Consider the following 22,226-nt stretch of genomic DNA (forward strand, 5'->3'; position numbering starts at 1 on the left):
TGCCAGACTGGTCAATTTATCATGCAAATGTGGATGCCCTCTGCGCCAGAGAGGAGCCACTACCACCGCCTGCCTGCCTGCCTGCTCCCCCTGCAGCTCTGCAGGCTCCGTGGACTGGTGGCCTAGACAGTAGCTTCTGTAATATGTAGATGCATATATATGCATATATATGCCCCTTTTTGGGCATTGAAGTTGTTACTAAAAGCCATCACAGCAGCTCTAAACACGACATCACAAAGCCACTTAAGGGGTTGTCTAGGCAGCTTTGAAACTCCATGTGTTCTTTTTGTAATTATCGTAAACCGAGCGGTGAAGCAATTCTGACCCTCCTCTCTTCCCTCCCCACCTAAAAAGCTTCAGAAAACACACACTGTTTTTGTTTTTCCCCTCATTTTAGGAGGTGGCCACCCTGATTTGGGTTTTAGGGATTTCTTTGAGTCTAGTATTGGGAAGATTCTAAATAATAAATAATCTGAGGAGGGTTTTTGTCTGTTTTCTATTTTCTATGCCTGTCCTGGGGCTTGAATTTAGAGCCTGAGTGCTTTTCTCTCTGCTCTCTGCTCAAAGCTGGTGCTCTACTACTTGAATCACACCTTCATGTCTGGCTTTCTGGTGGTTCGTTAGAGTTAAGAACCTCACAAAACTTTTCTTCTTGGCTTGGAACTGAGCTTCTCAGATCTCAGCCTACCTGAGTAGCTGGGGCCAGCACCCAGTATAATAAATAAGCAAGGGTTCTTGTGTGGGGGGGGGAGGGGGGGAAGGAGGGACTCTGGAGAGGAAAGCTCAGATACAAAAAGAAAAAGAAGAAAGGATGGACAGTGTGGCATACTAAGAGACTTAGAATTTAGTCAGGGTTTTTCTGCAGAGAGGACAATTCTTGCAATAAGAAGGGTCCCCAAGGCCAGGGAGAACTTTGGGGTGTCCTGTGGTTTAACTCTTAGGCTACGTGTTCTAACTTACCCTAACTCTTCTAATATCCATTAAGTGTCCAAAAAGAACAAAGTCCCATTTTTGGGCACATGCCCTACTGGAAATATATGTGGTTGTTCTGCCACGTTTTAGAAATTTTGGGACCAAGAGAAAAAGTCAAATGCATACGACAAGGGGAAGAAAGAGGAGGAGAGTGACAGAGGAAAAGGGAAAAGAAATTATTCCTGGCTCTGCAAATTTCCCAGCTAGTTCCTGGGGGCATGAAAAGGTGGATTATCTGACCGGCAAAGACGGGTAAGTTTGATTTGTGGTCATTGCCTCCTCTTCCCACACCTTGCATTCGAAGAGTCGGGGTTCCGATCATCGTACTGAGGCCACCCATACAATGATTCAGACAGCGGCACATACCCAGCAACCCGGAAACCTTGCAGGAAAATTAGGGTACCGCAGTACCTACAGCGCGGCTCTTATTCTTCAATACAGTTTTTAGTTATTTTTTTGGTTTGCTTTTAACTCTGCTCAAATGGTTTCCAAAAAGCAAAATCTCTTTCACCCCAAGTGGGTGAATTTGTCCTGGTAGCGAGAAATTCGTACCAAATGCTTCTCTCCATCACCCTAGCCCAGCTTGCAAGCTTGCAGGCAGGCATGGTGAAACTTGATTTAAACACACACACACACACACACACACACACGACCAAAACGCACCCCGCTTCTAATTACGCATTGCCAGGCAAGTATGTTTTTCAATCTGAAATACAAAGACTTTATTTTTCTTTATTATTTAATTTTTGATCTTCTTTAAAAAAAAAAAAAGAACGAAAGAAAGTTTTTCCAAAGTTCGGTACACGAGAGAACGAAAGAGCAATCAGGAAAGATAAGGAGATGGTTGAGAATGTGCCACGCACCGTGGAGAACGTGGGATGGGAGAAGAAACCTGGGGAATTGGGTGTTTATGGATTTATGGATCAGCCTACCACGGGGTGGGGTTTTCCAAGCCAATTGGGTACTTTCCCTTTCCCCTACTCTCTCCCTCTCCCTCCTCCCTCCCCCCCCCTCATCCCCCCCCCCCCCATTGCCCCTTCTTCTCCCCTCTGCTAGGTGTTTAGTTCACTTTCACTGGGATGTGCGTGCACATATGCATGTGTTTGTGTGTGTGTGCGCTCAGGCTGGTGTAATTGCCTGGGGGATGGGGTATTAGGTCTGCAGTGGGGTAGCAGGATAGTAGGAAGAGGGGTAGCCCCAGATCAGCTAAGCTTCCCAGAACCTAGATTAGCCACTTCCAATCTGGTCCCAGGAATGCTGGGTCCCCCACCTGGGGAAGTTAGCATCCCTGTTGCCACGCCCCAGATTCTTGCCAACTTGGAGAAGCTGGCAGATTCTTTTGCTTTTAAAGTGGGCGCTAAAGGAGCGACCCGCTGGGTGCAGATAGAAAGCAAAGTTAGATCTCATCTCTGCCTCCCTGCAACCAAGGAGACATAGATCAAGTCATAAAGCGCACACCAGGAGGAGGAAAGGGGGGGGTTTGGAAGAGAGAGATCCCTCCCATATGGTGTGTGTGTGTGTGTGTGTGTGTGTGTGTGTGTGTGTGTTAGAGAGCTGTCTTTGTACTTCTAAAGCCAATTCTTGATTTTGCTCATAAGAACCCCCCCCCCCATTCATCTTTCCACCTCCATCTCCTCTCGCCAAACCCAAGGCTCTCGGGCCTCACCCGAACAGACTCACTCTGATTTTCTAAAGGTTTATTTCACATCCAAATTGTTAAATTCTGGGGAGAATTTACAGGCAAAAACATCTGGGTTTGTTAAGACTAGAGCTACTGGGGGGAGAGGGGCAGACACAAACTTAGCTGCTGTGCAAACACACCTTTCACACACATTGTTTCCTAACTGGAGAGGCCCCTGACCTCAGCACCTCACACCTGGGAAGCTTTTGGTAGAGAGTGCGTCTCCCAGGGGTAGTTAAGTGGTGTTATCTGGGTTGTGTAGGCAACTTAGCAAACTTCTTTACCAAAAGGACTTTCTTCCTTCCTGCCTACCCCCGATTGTAGTTTGGGGTAGGGGAACGTGTGACTCAGTGATCCAGGACACAGGCTTGTGTGCATTACTGTCCCCCGCACACCCTCACTGCCTGAATCTTGGGTCTCCAGAGCTCCTGATCCTAGTGTTTTTCAAACTTTTAATGGCAGGTTGACTCCAGCCATTCTGGGTGGTCTACCTTTTCCTAAGGGCTCCAGAAGTCCTTTGCATAAAAACATCTCCCTTGATAGTGCTTTTCTCTCCAGAATGGAAAGCTTCTAGAAGGACTTCCTTTAAACTTCTTTTCCTCCCAGGGGGCCACCCCACAGCAAATGGGTACACACACCTTCACCTTCCTCGGGTAACTTCTCAGTCCTCTGCCACGAATTTGTGATTCCAGTCCTGTGGAGCGGGCCAGGTCCCTGAATCCTCCATAAAGGTACTTGTTCCAAACCCTGGCCTATTGTAGACTCCCCAATTCCTTCAGCTGGGGGCTCAGGTTAGCCTGAGTCAAGAATGCTTTCTGGGTAGATGGGATTCAGGCCGATAGGCTGGAGCGATGGGGGTTTAGGGCTCAGATTTCTAGCCCCAGGATTACAGTTGGGGACAATTCCACTAAATCTTGGGAGCACCAATAGGTTTTCCGTTAGGTCCAAGATGTAATCTTGGGGATCAAGTCAGCCTCCAAACCACGTGGGTATTTATTTATTGCTACAGGGTGTTTTGGAGAGTCCTGTCACTAGGCTTCTGTTCCAGTTTCCTCCTATTTTAAGAGCTTTGAAAATGACTCTCAAAGCATGGCACTTCCCACAGATGGAATTGGGGTGGGGTAAGGGGATGTCTTGGGGCTCAGGTGCTTATCAGCCAGCAAGACACAAGTGGGTTATGCTCTCAGATGCTCACTAGCCAAAGCCTACAGTTGTTTTGCAAAGTCAGCTTCGAGTCTGAAGAGCCGAGTTATTTAAAAAGCCAAAAAAAAAAAAAATCTACCTAGGGCATCTTCTATAGAATTCTACCTGCTTGGCCCAAAGAGCGCTTTTCTTCTGCTGCTCTCTAGCCCTGCATGGAAACAGCTGTGGAGTGCGGTGAGCCTGCCCAACGTGGGTGGTCTCTCCCCCCATCTCCCCCCAGACAGAAGTATTTGCCACGAAAAAGAAAAGTCCAGTGAAGTGTCTGGTGTCGACTTCCCCAACCTCTAAGGAGTAGCTAGGTCCCTGTCTCCCTCCCCTCTGAAGTTTCTAGAAGAATGGAGGATGTGTGTAGATCTTTGGACAGGACCTGAACAGATCAGAGACACCTGTGTTCGGGTATTGGGGGGACGGGGAGGGGGGCGCGAAGCAAGCATTGATCACCAGAGAGTATGCAGCTATATCCAAGATCAGCATCCGGGGGAACCCAGCTCCAGGACAGAAAAAAAAAAATCGGCTGAGCTCTGGCTTCTTGAACTTGTAGCCCGGCCCCTTCTCCCTTCTCCAAGTAGCAAGTGAATTACAGGGTTGCCACCCCCGAAGTAGACAGCATTTCTTTCCTCGGCCGGGTCTGGGAGAGATGCCTGCGGTCTACCCGACCCTGCCAATGTGCAATTCCTTATGGGGAACCATAAGCAAGCTCTGGCATTCAGGTAGCTTCCGAGTGGTGGCTGGTGCAAATCCGGGAAGTTCTTTCCCCATCTCCTAGTCCCCAAGTAGGGGGGGGGGGAAAGGAGGCGAGGGGGAGTGGAGAACCTCTCCCAGTGGAGAGATGGGTTCAACGACGCCCTGAAATTATCCTGGGCTTCTTTTAGAAGGACCTGAAAAACTACTGACGTGTTAAGATCCCCTAGAATAAGGGGGGGATGAGGAGGCAGGTGCATTTAGCTAGAAGGACGCAGTGGAGACCAGAGGTCCGCGGGGTGTCCGCCTGGGGCGGGGGTGGTGGCAGAGCCCGGGTTTGCGCGCTGCTCTGCGGGGGCTGGACGCGTGGAGGACTCGCGGGAGCCCGCGTTGCGCGCGTGACGAGCCGTCTCCAGCATGCACAAGCCCACTGACACTGATGGATGCGTCCGTGGTTGGACGGACAGATGCCGGGGCGGCTGGCACCGAGCGCGCGCGCGGGGCTCGCTGGAGCCGGGGAGGGGCCCAGCTCTGGGGAGCCGCGGCGGGAGGAGCTGGGGTTCAGGTTGAGGCCCCCCGGTAGGGGTGAGGGTGGGGGACCGGCAGGAGAAAGGAAAGCAGGAAAAGAAGGGGGGCAGCGAGGAGAAGGGAAGTTCCAGCTGGGAGAAAGCTGCCCACCCCTTCGGGGGTCCTGGGCGCGCACGGCGCCAAAAGGGGATGCGTGCGCACGGTCTGCGCTGAGAAGTTGAGCTTGGAAGTGGATGGGGGGGGTCGATCAACCACCTCCCCAAAAGCAGCACCCACCTTATTCCAGGCCAGAGACATCTCAGGAACCCTCGAAGCCGCCCGCCCGCCCCGCGGGGCCGCGCTGACTCCATCACCACCGGTTTCCTCGCTCGCGAGAAAGCCTGGAAGGCGCCGCGGCCGCCGCTCCCCCGGGCCCGGGGAGGGGAGGGTGGGGCGGGGGTCGCCGATCCTCCCCCCCACCCAGCCACGAGGGCGCCACATACCCCAGCTCAGGCTCAGCCTCTGCACCCCAGCTCCTCGCCGGGGAGGCTGGTGGAAGAACGGGGTGCAGGGGTCCGCACCCCCCCCCCCCCCGGCCCGGGAACGCCAGACGCTCCCGTGCGCTCGGCGCTGGTTCTATGGAGATGGTTTTGCGGGCGCGCAGCCAGGCGGGCGGCGTCTGAATGTGGGGTGGTGGGGTGTGCGGGGGGGGGGGGGCGTCTGGACCGGAGCCCGAGCGCGCACGGGGTCGATTTCTCCGAGGAGGGAGAGGACAGAGATGTTGTTTGGGGTTTTGTTTTAGAGTCTTACCGGGAAGGGTGGAATCACCAGCGCGTGCTCCCGGTCCACGAGGGAGAAGAGCGTGCCGTGAACTTTTTATTTATTATTTTTTTTCCCCAGTGAAATAAACTTGCAGTTCGCGCGCTCTGTGACTCACGCGCCTGCCATCCTAGCTGCTGCTACTCCAGGAGACTACGATCTGAGGATCCCAGTTCGATGCCAGCCTGGGGAGGAAAGTCTGTGAGAGACTCATGACCAATGAACTAAAATAATAATAATAATAATAATAATAATAATAATAATAAAGAGCTGGAAGTGGAGCTGCGGTTCCAACGCAAATGCTGCAACACTAAATAAATAGCCTGGAATGAAAACCAAAAAGGCTAAGAGAGGAAAGGAAAGAGAGAGAGAGAGGAGGGAAGGAAGGAGAGGAGGGAGAAAGGAAGGAAGGAAGGAAGGAAGGAAGGAGGGGAGGAAAGAGGGGAAGAAGGAAGGAAGGAGGGGAGGAGGGAAGAAGGAAGGAAGGAAGGAAGGAGGGAAGGAAGGAAGGCGGGAAGGAAGGAAAGAAGGAAGGAAGGAAGGAGGGAAGGAAGGAAAGAAGGAAAGAAGGAAAGAGGGAAGGAAGGAAGGAAGGAGGGAAGGAAGGAGGGAAGGAGGGAAGGAAGGAGGGAAGGAAGGAAGGAAGGAGGGAAGGAAGACCCCCAGACCCCAGGCCTCGAGTTCAAGCCCTCAGGGCTGGCGCGCGCACACAAATCCCCCCCCCCCCAAAACTTGCCAACGCGATCCTACAGAAAACAAGACAATCACAACACCACAAACACGACAGGGCTGGAGAAGAGAAGGGGAGCAAAATGATCAGGAAGAAAGATCAGGGGAAAAGACAGGAGGAGAATTTAAAAAAAAAAAAAAGAGCGGGCGCGGAAGGCCGGGCGGACGCGCTGCGGGGCCGGGACGCGCGCGGGGCCGGGGCGCTGGGCCTCGGAGTCCGCGCCGGGCAGGCCGGGGTCCCCGCCCCGGGACGCCGAGCCGCCCCGGGGGTCGGGGGGGGGGGGGACGGGGGCCGCGAGCCCGGATGCCCCGCTCCCTCCCCGCCGCGCGCCCCGCGCTGCGCCCCTCGCCGGCCCCGCCGCGCGCGGCCGCCCGGGTTCCCGGCCCCGGAGCTTTGGCCTAGGGAGACGCAATCGAGCCCGCAGCGCATCGATGCGCCCGCCGCCGCCGCCGCCGCCGCCGCCCGCGCCGCCCCGGCTCCGGTTCTCCGCGCCGCCGGCCCGGGGTCGCCCTCGCCGCCGCCCCCCGCCAGCCACCCCGGCTCCGGGCCTGCGCCCCTGGATGGATGGACCCCCTCCCCTCTCCAGTCACCCCGTCCATCAGCCACCACGCTCTCAGCCCCCGCCGCGCGCCGAGGTGGTCTCCGATCTCGGAATGGGGGGTGAGGAACCCCGAGTTTCTCCTTCCACCTTCTCCTCCTCCCCTCCCCCGCCCACCCCACCCCGTCCCGCCTTCGGGGATCCGCTGAGCTGTGGGGAGGGGGCGCGGCCCGGCGTCCACGGAAACGGGGGGGGAAAGAAACGGGGCGGGGGGGCCCCATGCCCACCCCTCCGCGCCCCCCGAAAGTCCGTGGTGGAAACTTGGAGAGACACCCCCCCTTCTGCCCTGCGACCCCACCCCGAGGGGGAGCCCGGAAAGTTTGTCTGGGGAACTAAGTAAGCCCCGTGGGGGCGGGGGCGGGCGACCGTGTGGGGGTCGGGAGCCGACGCCCGGGGTTCGGGGTGTCGGGGAGTCTAGGGTTCCCCGCACCCCCCGGCTTCCTCCCGGGAAAGTTTGTCTGGAGAACGGAATAAATACACGCCGGAGGGGTGGGGGGAGGCCGGCGGGGCCCGGGGGAGAGTCCCTGGATTTGGGGGGTGTCGGGGGGGTCACCCACGTCCCAGGCGCCCCTCCTCACCCCGTCTTCCTCCCTGGGGGGGGGACGGGGGGCGCAGCGTCGCCGGCCTGAGGGCGCTGCTGTCCCGGGGTCTCAGGGGCCGGGGGCCCGGCTCTGGGGGCTCGGGGGTGGGTGTGGAGGCCGAGGGGCGCGGGTCTAGTGGGGGTGTGGGGAGCTGGTCCAGGATTTCGGGGTGCTGTGGACACCCCGGGCACGAGCTAGGCGCGTGCGCTCTGCCGGGACGGAGGCGCCGGGGTGGAGATCGGGGGGGGGGGGGCTGGCATTGGAGGGGTTGGGGGGTGTCGACCGGGAGTCGCCCCTGCCCCGGCAGCCCCTGGGGGGGGACGTGGGGGTACCCCAGCCCCCCCGCCAGCCCAGCCGGGGACGCGATCATCTCCTTTTCCTTTAAGCTTGCCTGTTGCCGCCGCCGCCGCGCCGCCGCTCCGAGCCGCCCCCGCGGGGCCGAGGTCCCCCGCCGAGCCCCCCGGGGTGTGGGGTGGGGTCCGCGGACCCCCGGCTGCGCGCCCCATGCCCGACACCCCCGCGGGCCGGGATCGGGGGTCGGGGCGCGGAGGGGGGGCGGCTGCGCGCGGCGAGCCTGGGGGGGGGGGGCGCCCCGGAGCTGGGCCGCGCCGCACTCCTCACCCCCGCCCCCGAGCCCGCCCTCCCTCCCTCCCCGGCTCACCCCGAACCGGCCGCGCACCCGCGTCCCGGCCGGGGCGCGGGGGAGGGGAGGGCCGCCGGCCACGGCTGCTCCCCGCCCCCTTCCTCCTCCTCCTCCTCCTCCTCCACCTCCTCCATCCGCCCAGCAGCTCCGTCCTCCTCCGCCCCCCCCTCCCCGCGCCGCCCTCCTCCCCCTCCCCTCCGCACGTTCCGGGGGGGAGGGAGGAGGGAGGGGAGGGGGAGGAGGGCCGGAGTCGGGGCGCAGCAGCATCCTGCGGGCGGTCGGGGTTGGGGCTGGGGGGGTGTCTGGAGAGCCAGCCCCGCCTCGCCCCGCACCCCTGCGGACCCGCCGCCCCTCCTTCCTCCTTCCTCCCTCCCCCTTCCCTCCCCCCCCCCCCCCCCCCCCCCCCCCCCCGCTCGCAGCCCCGGCAGCGGCAGCGGCGGCACCGGCGGCCACGGCGGCAGCGGCAGTCGCCGGAGCAGCACCATGCCGAGGAGGAAGCAGCAGGCGCCCCGGCGCGCAGCAGGTACGAGCCGGTCCCCTTCCTCCTCCTCGTTCCTCCTCCTCCTCGTCCTCCTCCTCCGCCCGCTCCCACACCCTGCGCTGCCCGGGTCCCCGCGTCCCCGCGCTCCGCGCCCTGCCCTCTCCGCTCTCCGCCCGCCGGGGGGGGGGGGCGCGGGGGGCCCCGGGGTTCCCCCGGCATCCGCGGTCAGGGCGCCCGGCTGCGGCCCCCCCACCCCTCCCCAGGCCCCTCTCCGGCACTCGGGTGGCGTCTCCGGGGGGGACCCGCGGGGCGCGCGCTCCCGGGGGCGGCCGGTGCCGGGGTCCCCGCCGCCTCCCACCGCCCACCCCAGAGTGGGCTGCGGAGCCGGGGACGGGAGCTGGGCGCTCGCTCTCCCCCCCCCCGCTCTCCTTCTCTCCCTCTCTCTCTCTCGGTCTGGGGGTGCGCGTGCGGGCTCGGGGGGTCCCCTGACTTCTCCGGGACCCCGTGCCGCCGCGTCCTCCCCTGGGCGCGCCGGGGGTGCCGGTGGCTGGCGGTGTGGGGCTCAACCCAGAGGAGTCAGGCGCCCGGGGTGACCGAGGCTGGGGGCCCCCCTACTGCGGATGGGGTTCATTCTACGTTGTGTGGTGGTGGTGTGTGTATGGGGGTACCCCAAAGCGGGGTGCCAGGGAGTGGAGAAGTAGGGCGCTTCAGGGGTCTGGGTATTGTCAGTTGCGGATGGTGAGGTCTAGGTTGGATGGATGGTAGTGTTTTCCTTCCTTCCCTCCTTCCTTCCTTCCTTCCTTCCTTCCTTCCTTCTTCCTTCCTTCCTTCCTTCCTTCCTTCCTCCCCTCCTTCCTTCCCTCCTTCCCCCTCCTCCTCCTCCTGGCCTTTCTGTTTTCTGTCCCCAGTCTTTCACTCCTGGCTCACTCCTCCTCTATTCCTTTCTCCGGTCACTTCCTCTCAGGACTTGGTACTGGGACATACATGCTTGACTTATTCCCCATTTTGCTTGCTTGCTTCCCCCCACCCTCCTTTTTTCTTCCCTTTTCTACCCAGAGTATCAACTTCTCTTAAGACTGATGATGATGATGATATGATGATCTTTTCTTCCCCCCCCCCCAAACAAACCCCATGCACACATAAACATTATTTTGCAATAATGCGGGTTGGGGAGCACTGTTGTCTGGAAGGGGTTTTTTTTTTTCTTTTTTGCTGGCTACTTGCCACCCTTGATTTGATGACTGATTGATCGCCTGTCATGCTTTTGCCTTTGATCTATTCATTCCCAATAAACATCAATAATCACTTGCGATGGGGAGGCCAAGCTCGTGTGACGTCAGGAGGGCCCTGACAGTGTAACTTTGGAGGGGTTGTTGGGGTGGGGGGGTGGTTGGGATTGGTGCAGATTGCTGAAAGGACAAGGGGGGGGGCTGTATGGATGTGGTGTGTTTTGATAGGATGTTTTAGATTCAGATGTTCAAGAGATGCAGATGTGGCCTGAAAGGAAAGGAGGCTTTACTTTTCTTCTCTCTTCTTGGCTTTCACTTGTTTGTCCCCCCTAGAATTTTATTTTGTTGGAAGAGGGGACCTCAGGGTATGGGTGCCTGGCCTATATGCAGTTATCTAGGGAGGTGGCAGAGGTGGCGACTTCTGACAGGCCTATTGGAGGTCTCACGTACATTATCTCTCCAGCCTCCAGGCTGTCCTCAGAAAGCAAACCATGTTCTTGTCTTTTTCTAGAAATGTGCCTATCGGTCAGTGTCTTAAAAAAAAAAAAGATAAACCTTAGGAGAAGAAAAAATTAAAACAACTTGGGTTGGGGCGGGCATGGGGGGAGCTATGATTCTGGTATTACTCTCTGTGTACAGTGTCACTTTTCTTTAGGAAAGTTTGAAAATCCATTCCATGTTCTACCTGCAAACTCCAGTAATAAGCTTATCTCATCCCTTCCACTACTCTTCCAGCCCCCCCCCCCCAAACTCTAAAACTTTGGAAAACTCCTTTAAGGAAGTTTAGATCTTGGGCTTTTTGCAATTTGCCTTTATTATTACTTTTCTTTTTCGGATAACCTCTGTCTTGAATATTGAACGTAATCTGTGTGTCTCCACGGAAGTGGCTTTATGTGTCTGCCTGTGTCTTTTTCCATTGGCAATCCTCTTTTCATTCCCACACCTTGATTAACTGATGGGCTTCTTTGCTTGTGTGTGTGTGTGTGTGTGTGTGTGTGTGTGTGTGTGTGTGAAATGTCAGAGCAGGGTCTCTCTTATTGGTTTCATTTTTCATTTCTTTTTGTTTAGTTATTATTATTAGTAGTGGTATCATTTAAAAGTAATCTCTTTCACACCTTTTCCAAAACCAGGAAGGAGCTATCAGGTCAGTTAAGGGGGGAAAATTCATTATATTAAAAACTTGACTTCAGGACTAATAGGAGATGGTAGAATGGTTTTGCTCTATCAAAATGACCCGTCAAAACGACTTTGTTTCATATTTGATTTAATTGTCTCTCTCCTGACAGGCACATTCATCAATAGCTTAATGGTCAATCAGAAGTTGGCAGCCTGAGTGCTTTCTTTCTTTCCCATACTCTGATTTTGGATTTACTTTATCAGAATGTCTTCTAATGGACGTGTGGGCCTGAGGACTGTGCAAAAAACTACTTATTTAAAAAGCATGGAGTTATTAAAAAAAAACCTACAAAACAACCTTCCACATTAGGTGATTGATAAGCATGGATAGGTATGGAGAAATAAATGATTTTTTTTTCTTGTTTTTGTTTTTGATTTGTTTGGATGGATTAGAAACTTCCTATTTTTCCCTCCTTTTTCTTTTTTTTTTTTTTCCCTTTTCTCACAGCTGCAAGTTATAAGGTTCATGCCTGCTTTTGTGGTATACTGGAGTGATGACAAATTGATTGCTTGGTACAAAGAGAGAGAGAGAGACAGAGAGGGAGGAAAAAAGTCAAGATGTCTGTTGATTGGTAACTGGAAATCTAGTCCCCAGCAACCTTGAAAAATACTAAGAGATTTCTTCTTCTCTCTTCCCCCCCACCCCCAACTCCCAAACTGAAAAGTCTACTCAGCCATAAAAAAAGAAAAGTTGTTTTGCCAGCTTCATTAGTGTTCACCTAATTAGCTGTAAACCTGATGGATTTCTGACAGCTTTAATGATTGGAGACGACAAGCTGGACATAGTGTCATCCAGCAGAATTAGGTTTGTACCTAGTTTGATGTAATCAAGTTGATATTACACAGTCCTGGCTGCCTTTACTTGTGCATTAACTCAATTTTCTACTGCAGGTGACAAATGGGCTTTGGTACTGGGATAATCATGTCATAGGAATTAGGACCCTTTTAATGGTCTGCCTAGAATAACAACCACAAAAGGCCTAGAGCTCGGTAAAGCTTGCTGGGGTAGCTCACAGGTGCACATAATGCTCTCTCTCTCTCTCTCTCTCTCTCTCTCTCTCTCTCTCTCTCTCTCTCTCTCTTTCTCTCTCTCTACACACACACACACACACACACGCACACACATGTGCTACACTGCTCTTTAGAAACACAATTCTTACCCTCCCCAAAAGACTTATTTCTATATTTGAGGTTTTTTTCTTTAAAAAAAATGAAAACAAAATACAAATTCTGCATGAAAAAAAAATCACAAATTCTGCATGGCTTGGTGCATTTGATCTGAGGTTGGAGGGATTGGCCAGTTTTGAACCTGACAAAAAGAAAGCTGCATAGTGGTGTTTACTTTCTTCTAGCTATGCAGTGTTCAAGGGCTGTGGGTTTGTGCTGGGGTAGTAAGTATGGCTGATAGTGGATATTCGGAGAAAGCCGCATTAGGGAAGACTCACTAGCCAACCATCCTTTAGGCAGAATGACTGTTATTCTTGACTGCAAATAGGCCCCTTCACTCGGATTCGTGCTTATTTTGAAACAAGTCTTTTCTGAAGGGGGAAAAAAAAATAACCAGGCAACAATTTAGAATGATACTTGCTAGCACTTACTATTTTTCCTCTATGCATAAATTTTTTTTCTGGGAGGAGAATGTATTATTACCTTATACTTTAAAATAATAAGAATAAGAATGAGCTCTGCACAGACAGGAACAAACTAGTAACCCTTGGAAACATTTATTGTTTAATTTTTAATTTTTTTCTGTTGTTGACAAGAAACATTTTTTTTCATAGAGTTCTCTCCCCGCTCCCCCCCATCCCCCTGCCATTATAACTGTGAGTTTGATTCTTCTAGCACCCTGAAATTGAGTTAAAGAGACTTGGCTGCATTTTGGATCTGGTATCCTGAGATAGCAGGAGAGGGGTCATATTCACCAGTGGACATGGGCTTTCAGCAGAAGATAATGTTTTACCTGTGTCTGTTTGTCCCCATCATCTGGCGTAAGTCTGGTTCTTGTGCTGGTCAGCTGCAAAGCTCAGCTTTGCCTTGTTTTTTGGGAAAAAGGTCCTGGCACATTTTGTGGGGTTTGTGAATACCTATCAGCCTTTGGAAATTTCTTTTCCTTTCCTCTTGCTTTTTTGGGTCCGTAGTCATCTTGATAGTACGGTGCGTAGAATTGCCTTTGACTGGTGATTTTGTGTGTGTGTGTGTGTGTGTGTGTGCGTGTACGTGTGTGTGCGTGTGTGTATAATCTATATGATATATATATGATATAAAGATAGAGCTGTTTATAGATCTACATATATAGTTCTATATAGATATTATATAATCATATATATATAAGCCACATTTCCAATTCTATATATCTACTGATCTATATGTATGTATTTTAACTTTCCCATTTCTTATGAAATATAAAGGAACAGTGCAATTCTTCTAAAGGAAGAAAGAAAAAAAATTGAGGAGAGAAGGGAGAGGAAACAAAACACCCCAAAAAACAAAGGCAATAAAAGGTAATAATATTCTTCCTTGAATTTCCCCATGGAGAAAAGAATGTTCTAGAATCAGCTGCCCGTAGCGCCCCCCCCCCCCCCCATCCCTCCGACAAGCTGTTGGGCAGAGAGAGTTTCCCTGCCCTGTGTCTGGGATCCCCACCCTTGATTCTGATCAGTCATTTTCTTCCTGGTAGCTTTGTCACGACTGCTCCTCAATTGGATGGAGATATAGGTACCTGAAGGATTGTTTTCAAATCCACTCTCACCCGCCCATTCCGTGTGCTTTCCTTTTGTAAAAAACCAAACCAAACCAAACCAAAAAAACTAAAGATAGGTTTATAAGATGATTAGACTGAGAGAGGGATTGCTCAGGGCTCCTGCAGATCCCCTGAAATCCAGCCAAGCTCGAAGACAGAAAACCTTGCTTTTTACCCATATCCGGGTATCTCCTCCAGTTCTGGGGTTCCAGAGGGAGAGATGACCCAAGAGCAGAATCTACCCTGTTCTGGTAGGGTCTCTGACACCCACCATCACTGGAGGAGAGCCTGTCAAATGCAGGCAGTGGAAGGCCTGGTTCTGGTACAACCATCAAAGGGGTGTGTGGGGGGGGGGGGGGTGTCTGTCTGTCTGTCTGTCTGTCTGTCTGTGCATGCCCTTGGGGCTTAAACTCAGAGTCTGGATGCTGTTCTTGAGCCTTTTTTTTTCTTTTTGCTAAATCTAGTATTCTACCCATCCACTTCCGGCTCTTTGCTGGTTCACTGAATCTAAGAGCCACCCAGGCTTTCCTACTGGGGCTGGCTTCAAACCATAATCCTCAGATCTCAGCCACCTGAGTAGCCAGAGTAACAGGCGTGAGCGAGGGGCAGTGCCCCGCTCAGCCACGTTTTTTAATTCAGTCATGTCAGCAGTCCAGCTGAGTGCCTTGTTCTTTCTTGTCCCCTAAAAATACAAATAACTTTGGTATCTCGTAGGAAAAGAAAAATAATCCTCAGAAAGCAGCATGCATGTCTAACTCTCCTGTCAGTATACATCCCAGCTAAGTAGCTGAGTCTGGAAATAAGCCGTGTTTTCCATCTGTCTCTCAGGAGTACCTTTAAAGCTCTTTTTTTTTTTTTTTAGTGGGGGGGGGCTTGGGGGAGTGTTTGGATCAGAATAGAATAGAATGCTAGTGTTATTTATCCCCAAACTCTTCTCAGGTATTTGTGTGTGTGTGTGTGTGTGTGTTTTAATTCAGATTGTAGTTTCTCTGGCTGAAGGTAAAAAAAAAAAGAAAAAAAAAGAAAGGTTAATACAGTATATTGTATTGGGTTTAAGAATGGTTTGGACAGTAACATCCAGATAGAAAATGTGCACTTGTAATTAGACTCAATAGAAAGGCAGTCATTTTTAAATTCCTTGACACATGCATAAAATAGTCATATAATAAGATAAGATGACAATTTTATGTTAGGTTGATAAAGTATCCTGATACGGGCATTTAAATGTCTGTAAGCCCTTCTTTTTTTTTTCTTTTTTTTTCAAATCCAGACAGATTAATTTAGTTTCCAGTATTTGCAATTAAGTCATTAAACTAGTTTTTTAAATCCTCCTAAACAATGGATATGAATAAAATATTTCCTTTTCTCCTTTTTTTTAAAGAAAACTTGGATGGCAAGGAATAAGTTATTGAACTTGATAATTTCCTTTAAGTTTTTTTCTATTGATGTTTGTAAAAATCTACGTGAAAATGGTGTGTTTTAAAATTCAGTTTGATATTGATCCTATAAGAAGAATACATATATTCATATATACATATATACATATACACACACACGAAGGGAATTTTTTAAAAGACAGTCATAGGAAATAAAGTATTTAGGGCTATTTCCCTGAGTAACTGACAAAACTCTGGGTTTGGTAATTTTTATTAGAAAGATTGTATAGTATGGTTGATCAAATATTGAATATTTTATAAACCCCATTGGGAATTTTTTTTTAAAAAAGAAGACATTTCTATCACACTTCTTGGTTCGATCAGCATTTAGACGCTTGGGTTTAACTACCTTCAATTCTGTAAATTATTTTACTGTTTTCGGAGAACGAGCCCAAGAGAGATATTGAGGGGACAAGGTTGGATGAAGAAGGAATGCAACTGATGGTGATAATACTTTGGACTAAGCGATTTTTTTTTTTCTCAGCTCTGCATAGGCGTGGCTCTTGAAGAATAATTTCAATTTGTTTGGGCTTAATGATAAATTATTAATTCCCACTGTCAGAACACATGTTATTAATTATGACTGTTTTCTTCACTCAGAACAGCAGTGGTGGGAGTGGGAAACAAGGCAAGTTCAGATTGTCTTTGAGAGGGAGGGGATGAAGACTAAGCACTTTTAAGCAACAAACTTGTCAAAACCAGCTCCCCTGCCTTTTGAAATAAAGAATTGCAGAGAACGGAGTATAGGAAAAAAACTATTAATTCTAGCCCACGTTGGGCACTTGATAAACACTAACTAGTATCCATTAAACAATAATAACGACAATGAAAACCCACCAGGGCATGGGTGGCTCATGTCTGTCATCCTGGCTACTCAGGAAGCTGAGATATAAGGATTGCAGTTGGTTCAAAGTCAGCTTGGGCAGGGAAGTCTGTGGGACTCTTATCTCTAGTTAACCAGCTAGAAAGCCAGAATTGGAGGTGTGGCTCAAGTAGTAGAGCACCAAGCTTGAGTGAAATAGCCAGGGGACAATGCCCCAGGCCCTGAGTTCAAGCCCCAGGAATGGCACAACAACAAAACAAAACTGTAAACCTATCTCTCTATGAATTACTCTGTGCAATGTTAGAGTTCAGAACTATACAGTAACTATTTTGTTTCCATGTTCGGTGACTCTGTTGTATGGGGTAATTCTTCTTCCTCTTCCTCCTCTTCCTCCTTTCCCTCTTTCAGTCAGAAGGCCAGGCTCATAAGTTTATACGGGAAGATAGTATATTCCTCATGCTTGCTTGTTTGTTTCCAAAGCTGAGACCCAGAACAGAAAGAGACTCTTGCTATTTTATCCTCACCATCATTAAATCTAGCTCTGTATTCCGCTTCCTCTGAGTTCTTTTGAGAAATGTGCGTTGCATAAAATAGGCAATTTTTAATGAACAATTTAATGTAAATGGGTTTTGAATTTAAATTAATATTAATGAAGCCTTGAGTGAATTTATTTTGCATACGTAAGAGACTTTTGTAAGTCTCTCTCCCCACCCCCCCCCCACGCTTTGTGCTTTCTTTTTTATATTAGTTAACATTCCTTGGGTGGTTAAACTAGCACCTTTGCAAGATTTATACTAAAAGGGAAAAAATAAATTATTTTAATATTGTCCACTAGCACCAATGTACTGTACAGCGAGTGTGTTATTTCATTTTAAGAAAATATACTTTATTGCCTGTCAGTGTTCTCCGTGTCTTTTGCTTCGGCTGGCAGAACACATATACCAACAATAACTGTTACAATCAAGATGTTTTTCTTTCTTTGGCTTCCTTCTAATGCATTATGTATCGGGGGAATGACGGGAAGTTCTGTAATTAATTCTGTTAGATGTAATTGCTATAATCACTTGGATGTTACACATAATAAAGGTAATATGGTAAGCACACATACAAAAAATATAAACACTTTATTGTAACACTACTGCTTAAAAAAAGAAAACCTTTCTCATCACGTCTGATCCACACACAAGTGTTGTAGACTGTTTCGGGTCTTAGGTAACTGTAGGTTGTTCAAGCTGGGTTTATTAATATTCTATAGGAGACACAGGAAAGATGGGACACTAGCCTGGAGAAATTTCCGTGCTTGATTCCTTAAAGATATGACTAGTTTGGCAAAAGTTTTATTTTCTTTCTGTGGACTGCAGGTAAATCTTTCAGGGGTGGTGGAATGGAAGCATGTGAGGGAATGATGAAAAACTGTAGGTTTTCTCGTGCTATGGCATATGGGAAGTGCCAAGTTTGGGGTGAGGAAAGAAAATGAGAATATGATTATGTCCACATGGATAAATGGAGAAGACTACCTCTCTTAATAGTACAGTAAGGAGAAATAAACAGTAGGATATTATTTACATTCTTCTTCAAGCCAGTACTAAAGCTTGAACTGAAGGCACTGTCCATTCTTTGTTTGCCTCAAGGCTGGTACTCTACCACTTGAGCCATACCTCTACTTCTAGCTTTTTGCTCTAGTTAATTGGAGATAGGAATCTCATGGACTTCCCTGTTCAGGCTGGCTTTGAATTGTGTTCCTCAAATCTCAGGCTCCTGAGTAGCTAGGATTACAGGTGTGAAGCTACCAGAACCTATCTGGTTTATTATTATTATTATTATTATTATTATTATTATTACTATTATATGTATTTCATTGCTCGGGGACTTAGCTGTTGCAGGAACGCCAGCATTGGCTGAGGGTGCCTGGTGCACTGAAGCCTGGCTGATTTCTGGATGCTCATTCTCACTGCCTCCACCTCCAGCTTCTCTGCATCCATCTCTTATATCCAAGACCTCTAATAGGCTTTCGGGGAAGTCTGCTTAAGACCAGCCAAATGAGCCTTCAGTGCTTATAAGATGTTTTTAAAAGTGTGTAAATTATTCTTGGCTAGTGCAGCTGACAAGAGGTAGGAGTAAGATGGGACAGGAAATTTTCCCTGTAACTCTTCTCCTCTTGGAAATCTCGGATCAAACTGTGCATGCTTACATGTGCGTGCGCCTCTGTGTGTGTGTGTGTGTGTGTGTGTGTGTGTGTGTGTGTGTGTGTGTGTGATGTGTAAAGCCCTAGAATTTGAACTTGGGGCCTGGGCACTGTCCCTGTACTTTTGCACTCAAGATTAGCGCTCTGCCACGTAAACCACAGCTCCACTGGGCAGCTAGGTTGAGAGGCATGAGCTTCTGGCACCCAGTATGTGTGTGTGCTTTTTGCTGGCCCTGCTACATACCATGCAGGACCGAATCAGCAATTCCCTGTCAGCTTAATAGTTTCTATGCAAACTCCCTGTATTGTGTGTATTGCCTTTTCCAGTATGTGCTTTGGTTTGGTCTTGTTTTGAGACAGCGTCTTGCTGTATGTGTCATTCCCTCCTGGCCTTGAACTTGTGATCCTCCTTTCTCAGTCTCGGGACTACAGTGTTGGGACTACAGGCATGCACTCCCTGGCTTTCATTCAGTATGTGTTAAGCAATGATGCAGAGAAATTAAGTGTGTACATATGTGAGAGGGGAGTGCTTAGAATATGGGTCTTGTGGCTGGGTTACCTGACGTGACCCAGCCAGGTAGAAGCAGGAACTGTCTCCTGGACCCTGAACTGGAGGTCGGCAGGCAGGATCTCCTGGGTCCAGCCTGTGTGTATGTGTGTGACCCAGTCTTGAGGCATAAACTCAGGGTCTACCACTATCTCTTGGCGTTTTCACTCAAGACTAGAGCTCTACCACTTGACCCACACCCCCACGTGTGGCTTGTTTGTTTGTTCATTGGAGATAAGCAGTTCGTGGACTTCTGCTTGGCTAGATTTGAACCGACATCCTCAGATCCCAGCCTCCTGAATATCACCTTCCATCCTGGCAGCTGCAGGCTGGTTTTGATGGAAGGTGATAGCAGGCCCTTGAACCCCAGAGCCTCCTCCACCTCCCCTTGACCAGGGGGCCCGGCGCTGGCGCTGACATCCTCTTCGAGTTAGACAGTTTCTTCCTTTTCTCCCCTTGGTGCCAATGCATTTTCTGCACCCACGCAGAATATCCCTTGCCTTCCTTTCTCCCCTTCCCTCCTCAGCCTCTTCCTCACCCCTGCCCCCTTCCTCCCTCCTCCTCCCTGGATCTCTGTTTCATGTCTCTGATTGGCCTCAGATGGGAGAAATTATTATTATTTCTTTCTGGGCAGGGGGGTGTCGGGGGAGTGTTGCTTTTAGTTCTGTGGGTTGGGCAGGTGTGTGATAAAGTCTATGGTTTTGTTTGTGTGTGTGTGTGTGTGTGTGTCTTCTTTTTCCCCCCTTCTCTTCCCGTACTGTAGGCCTGTTGCTAATTAATGTTCTTCCATAAGATTCTGTCGGAGTTGAGTAATGTTTTTGATCTTTATGCCTGATAACTGCATACTTAATGAGATTTCAAAGCTGCGAGCCCAGTTCCCTACAATTATTGACAGATGTCTTTTCTTTGCCATTGGGTTCAGCTCCATAAATCCTCTTGCCGTAATGAGGTTCAGTAAGTGCCACCCTAGCAGAGAGCTAATGAAACCGTGAGGGTGAACCGGCACACGTCTGTCTGACACATTTTTTTTTTTGTTGTTGTTGCCTTGAAAATTTACTATGCAGATGTCAAACTGTAGGACAATTATTTCAAACATGCTAATTTTTTAAATCTGGCTTTTGTGCCAGCCTTTGCCATTAAAATAATAAATAAATAAATAAATAAATAGGACTAACCTTTTTTTCTTTCTTTCTTTCTTTCTTTTTTTTTTAAAGCCGTAGTTAATAATAACCCTTGAATGTTTGGGAAGATCTTAACGTAGGAATGGTCTTTTGCAGGTTGTTTACTGGCAACATGGGTTTAGGTTATTATTATTATTATTATTATGTCATGGGGAAGGATAAAGTACCATCTCCCAAGGCTTCTGAGTAATCTCTATTTTAAGGACACTTGAAAGATCAGAGCATTGGATGCTCTTGTTATCCTGGCTACTCAGGAAGCTGAAATGTAAGGATCGAAGCTGGAAGCCAGCCTGGGCTGGGAAAGTCTTATTTCTCATTAACTAGCAAAAAGCCAGAAAGGGGTAGAGCTGTGGCTCAAGTAGTCGAGTAGCTTAGCTAGGTTTAAGTAAAAACAAACAATCTCAGGCCCTGAGTGCAAGCCCCATTACTGGCACAGAGAGAGAGAAAGAGAGAGAGGGGGGGGGGGGGAATTCATTTCAGAGTTCTGAAACTAAATCCTGGGGGGAAGAGCTCGATGCTATGCCAAACAGCCGATTTCCTTTTCAGCAGCCATCCATCACTGACCCACCCTTTCCTCCTGACAGAATGACATATGTCATTTATCATACCGGCCCAGCCAGACAACAGCCAGAGGAGGGGAGCCCTGCTCCACTCCACGAGCTACTTGTCCCCTCCTTCTTTTCCTTCCTTTGATATTGTACAGTGTGTTGGGAGAGAGAGAGAGAAAGGAAGAGGGGGGCATGCTGATTTGGCAAGAGGCAGAGGGGAGGAGAGAAGAAGAGGCAAGTAGGGAAGAGGGGAGGGGATCCCTTGCTTTCTGGAGAGCTGGGGTGCTTCTCATGGCCAGCGAGGTGCACGATCAGTAGAGACACCAAGAATTACTCACAGTTGCTTGCCATGAGCTGTTCTGAGATTTAGCCATGATCCACCCACAGTCCTTCCTGTTTTATTTGTTTCTTTTTTTTTCCCCCCCTCTTTCCCTTCCTTTCCGGCCCTCTTGAGTGAAGAGGAGAGAGAAAAGAAGGTTGACAGGTATCATTCAAAGCGTTGCGGCATGTGAGGGGTGTCATAAATGAATCTCAGGGCCTCTGGCTTCACATGATTCAAACGTGCGTTACTGAAGATGGATGTTCCTTAAAAAAAGATTGATGGTGGATGTTGGGCTCTGGGCGCCATTTATCATTTTGAATATTATTTAGACTTGCCGTGTAAACCTGTAACTTGAGAGTTGGACCAGCCGGGGCAGAGTAGAAGAGTGTGTGTGTGTGTGTGTGTGTCTGTGTGTGTGTGTGTGTGTGTGTGTGTTGATTTCCATCGATTGGCCTTGGTTTCTCATTGCTGTTGGACGAGACCCCTCCTCCCCTCCATTTATAATAAAGACACTGCCCCTCCACCCCCAGAATAGGAGAGGGGATGAGGTTTTAATTTGGAATAATTTCCAAGGACAGAGATCAGAGAGAGAAAAAAGGAAGTGTGTGTCTGAGATTTACACTAACCTAACAGACAACTTTCTCTCCCTCCCTCCCTCCCTCTCTCCCTCCCTCCCTCCCTCCCTCCCTCCCTCCCTCCCTCCCTCCCTCCCTCTCTCTCTCTCTCTCTCTCTCTCTCTCTCTCTCTCTCTCTCTCTCTCTCTCTCTCTCTCTCTCTGTGTTTCTCTCCCCCATAAAGGCGGTCACGTACAAAGCATTAAAATATAAACAGAGCTGGTGGTTGCTGAAGCCAGAACTCTCATCTGATTTTTTTTTTTTGAACTCTGTGGCATGCTTAAGTTAAAAAAAATAAAAGGTGTATCTAAAAAGCTTAGCACATTATAACTTTACGATCAAAAAACGAACAGCAGAACTCATTGGCTTGGTTAGTAGTGTGAGGATGGAGACACAGAGACTTTCACATCGCAGGAATATTGCAAATAAAAAGTGATCTTTCATGGCTTTCTGTGCCTTCTAGAAGCAGCTTCTTCTTTTGTGTGTTTTCAGCCTCCCCATAGCTGCCCCTCTCCCAGGCCTGACCCCT

At 49.8% G+C, this 22,226-nt stretch overlaps 1 protein-coding gene across 2 annotated transcripts in view; it reads left to right on the top strand.

Moving 5' to 3' along the window:
• The first annotated feature begins 8,841 nt into the window (after positions 1-8,841).
• Positions 8,842-22,226, top strand: part of Tshz3 (teashirt zinc finger homeobox 3) — a 74,593-nt gene continuing 61,208 nt past the window's right edge. Inside the window, exon 1 of one of the 2 annotated variants that reach the window (XM_090322129.1) lies at positions 8,842-8,938. In XM_090322129.1, coding sequence (XP_090178255.1) covers positions 8,899-8,938 — 40 coding nt within the window. In that variant the 5' untranslated portion in view covers positions 8,842-8,898. The remainder of the gene's footprint in view (positions 8,939-22,226) is intronic. The other variant, XR_016533388.1, reaches the window with a different exon arrangement.

This window comes from Megascapheus bottae, chromosome 31, assembly GCF_031878675.1.
Source record: "Megascapheus bottae isolate mThoBot1 chromosome 31, mThoBot2.hap1, whole genome shotgun sequence".
Lineage (NCBI taxonomy): Eukaryota > Metazoa > Chordata > Mammalia > Rodentia > Geomyidae > Megascapheus > Megascapheus bottae.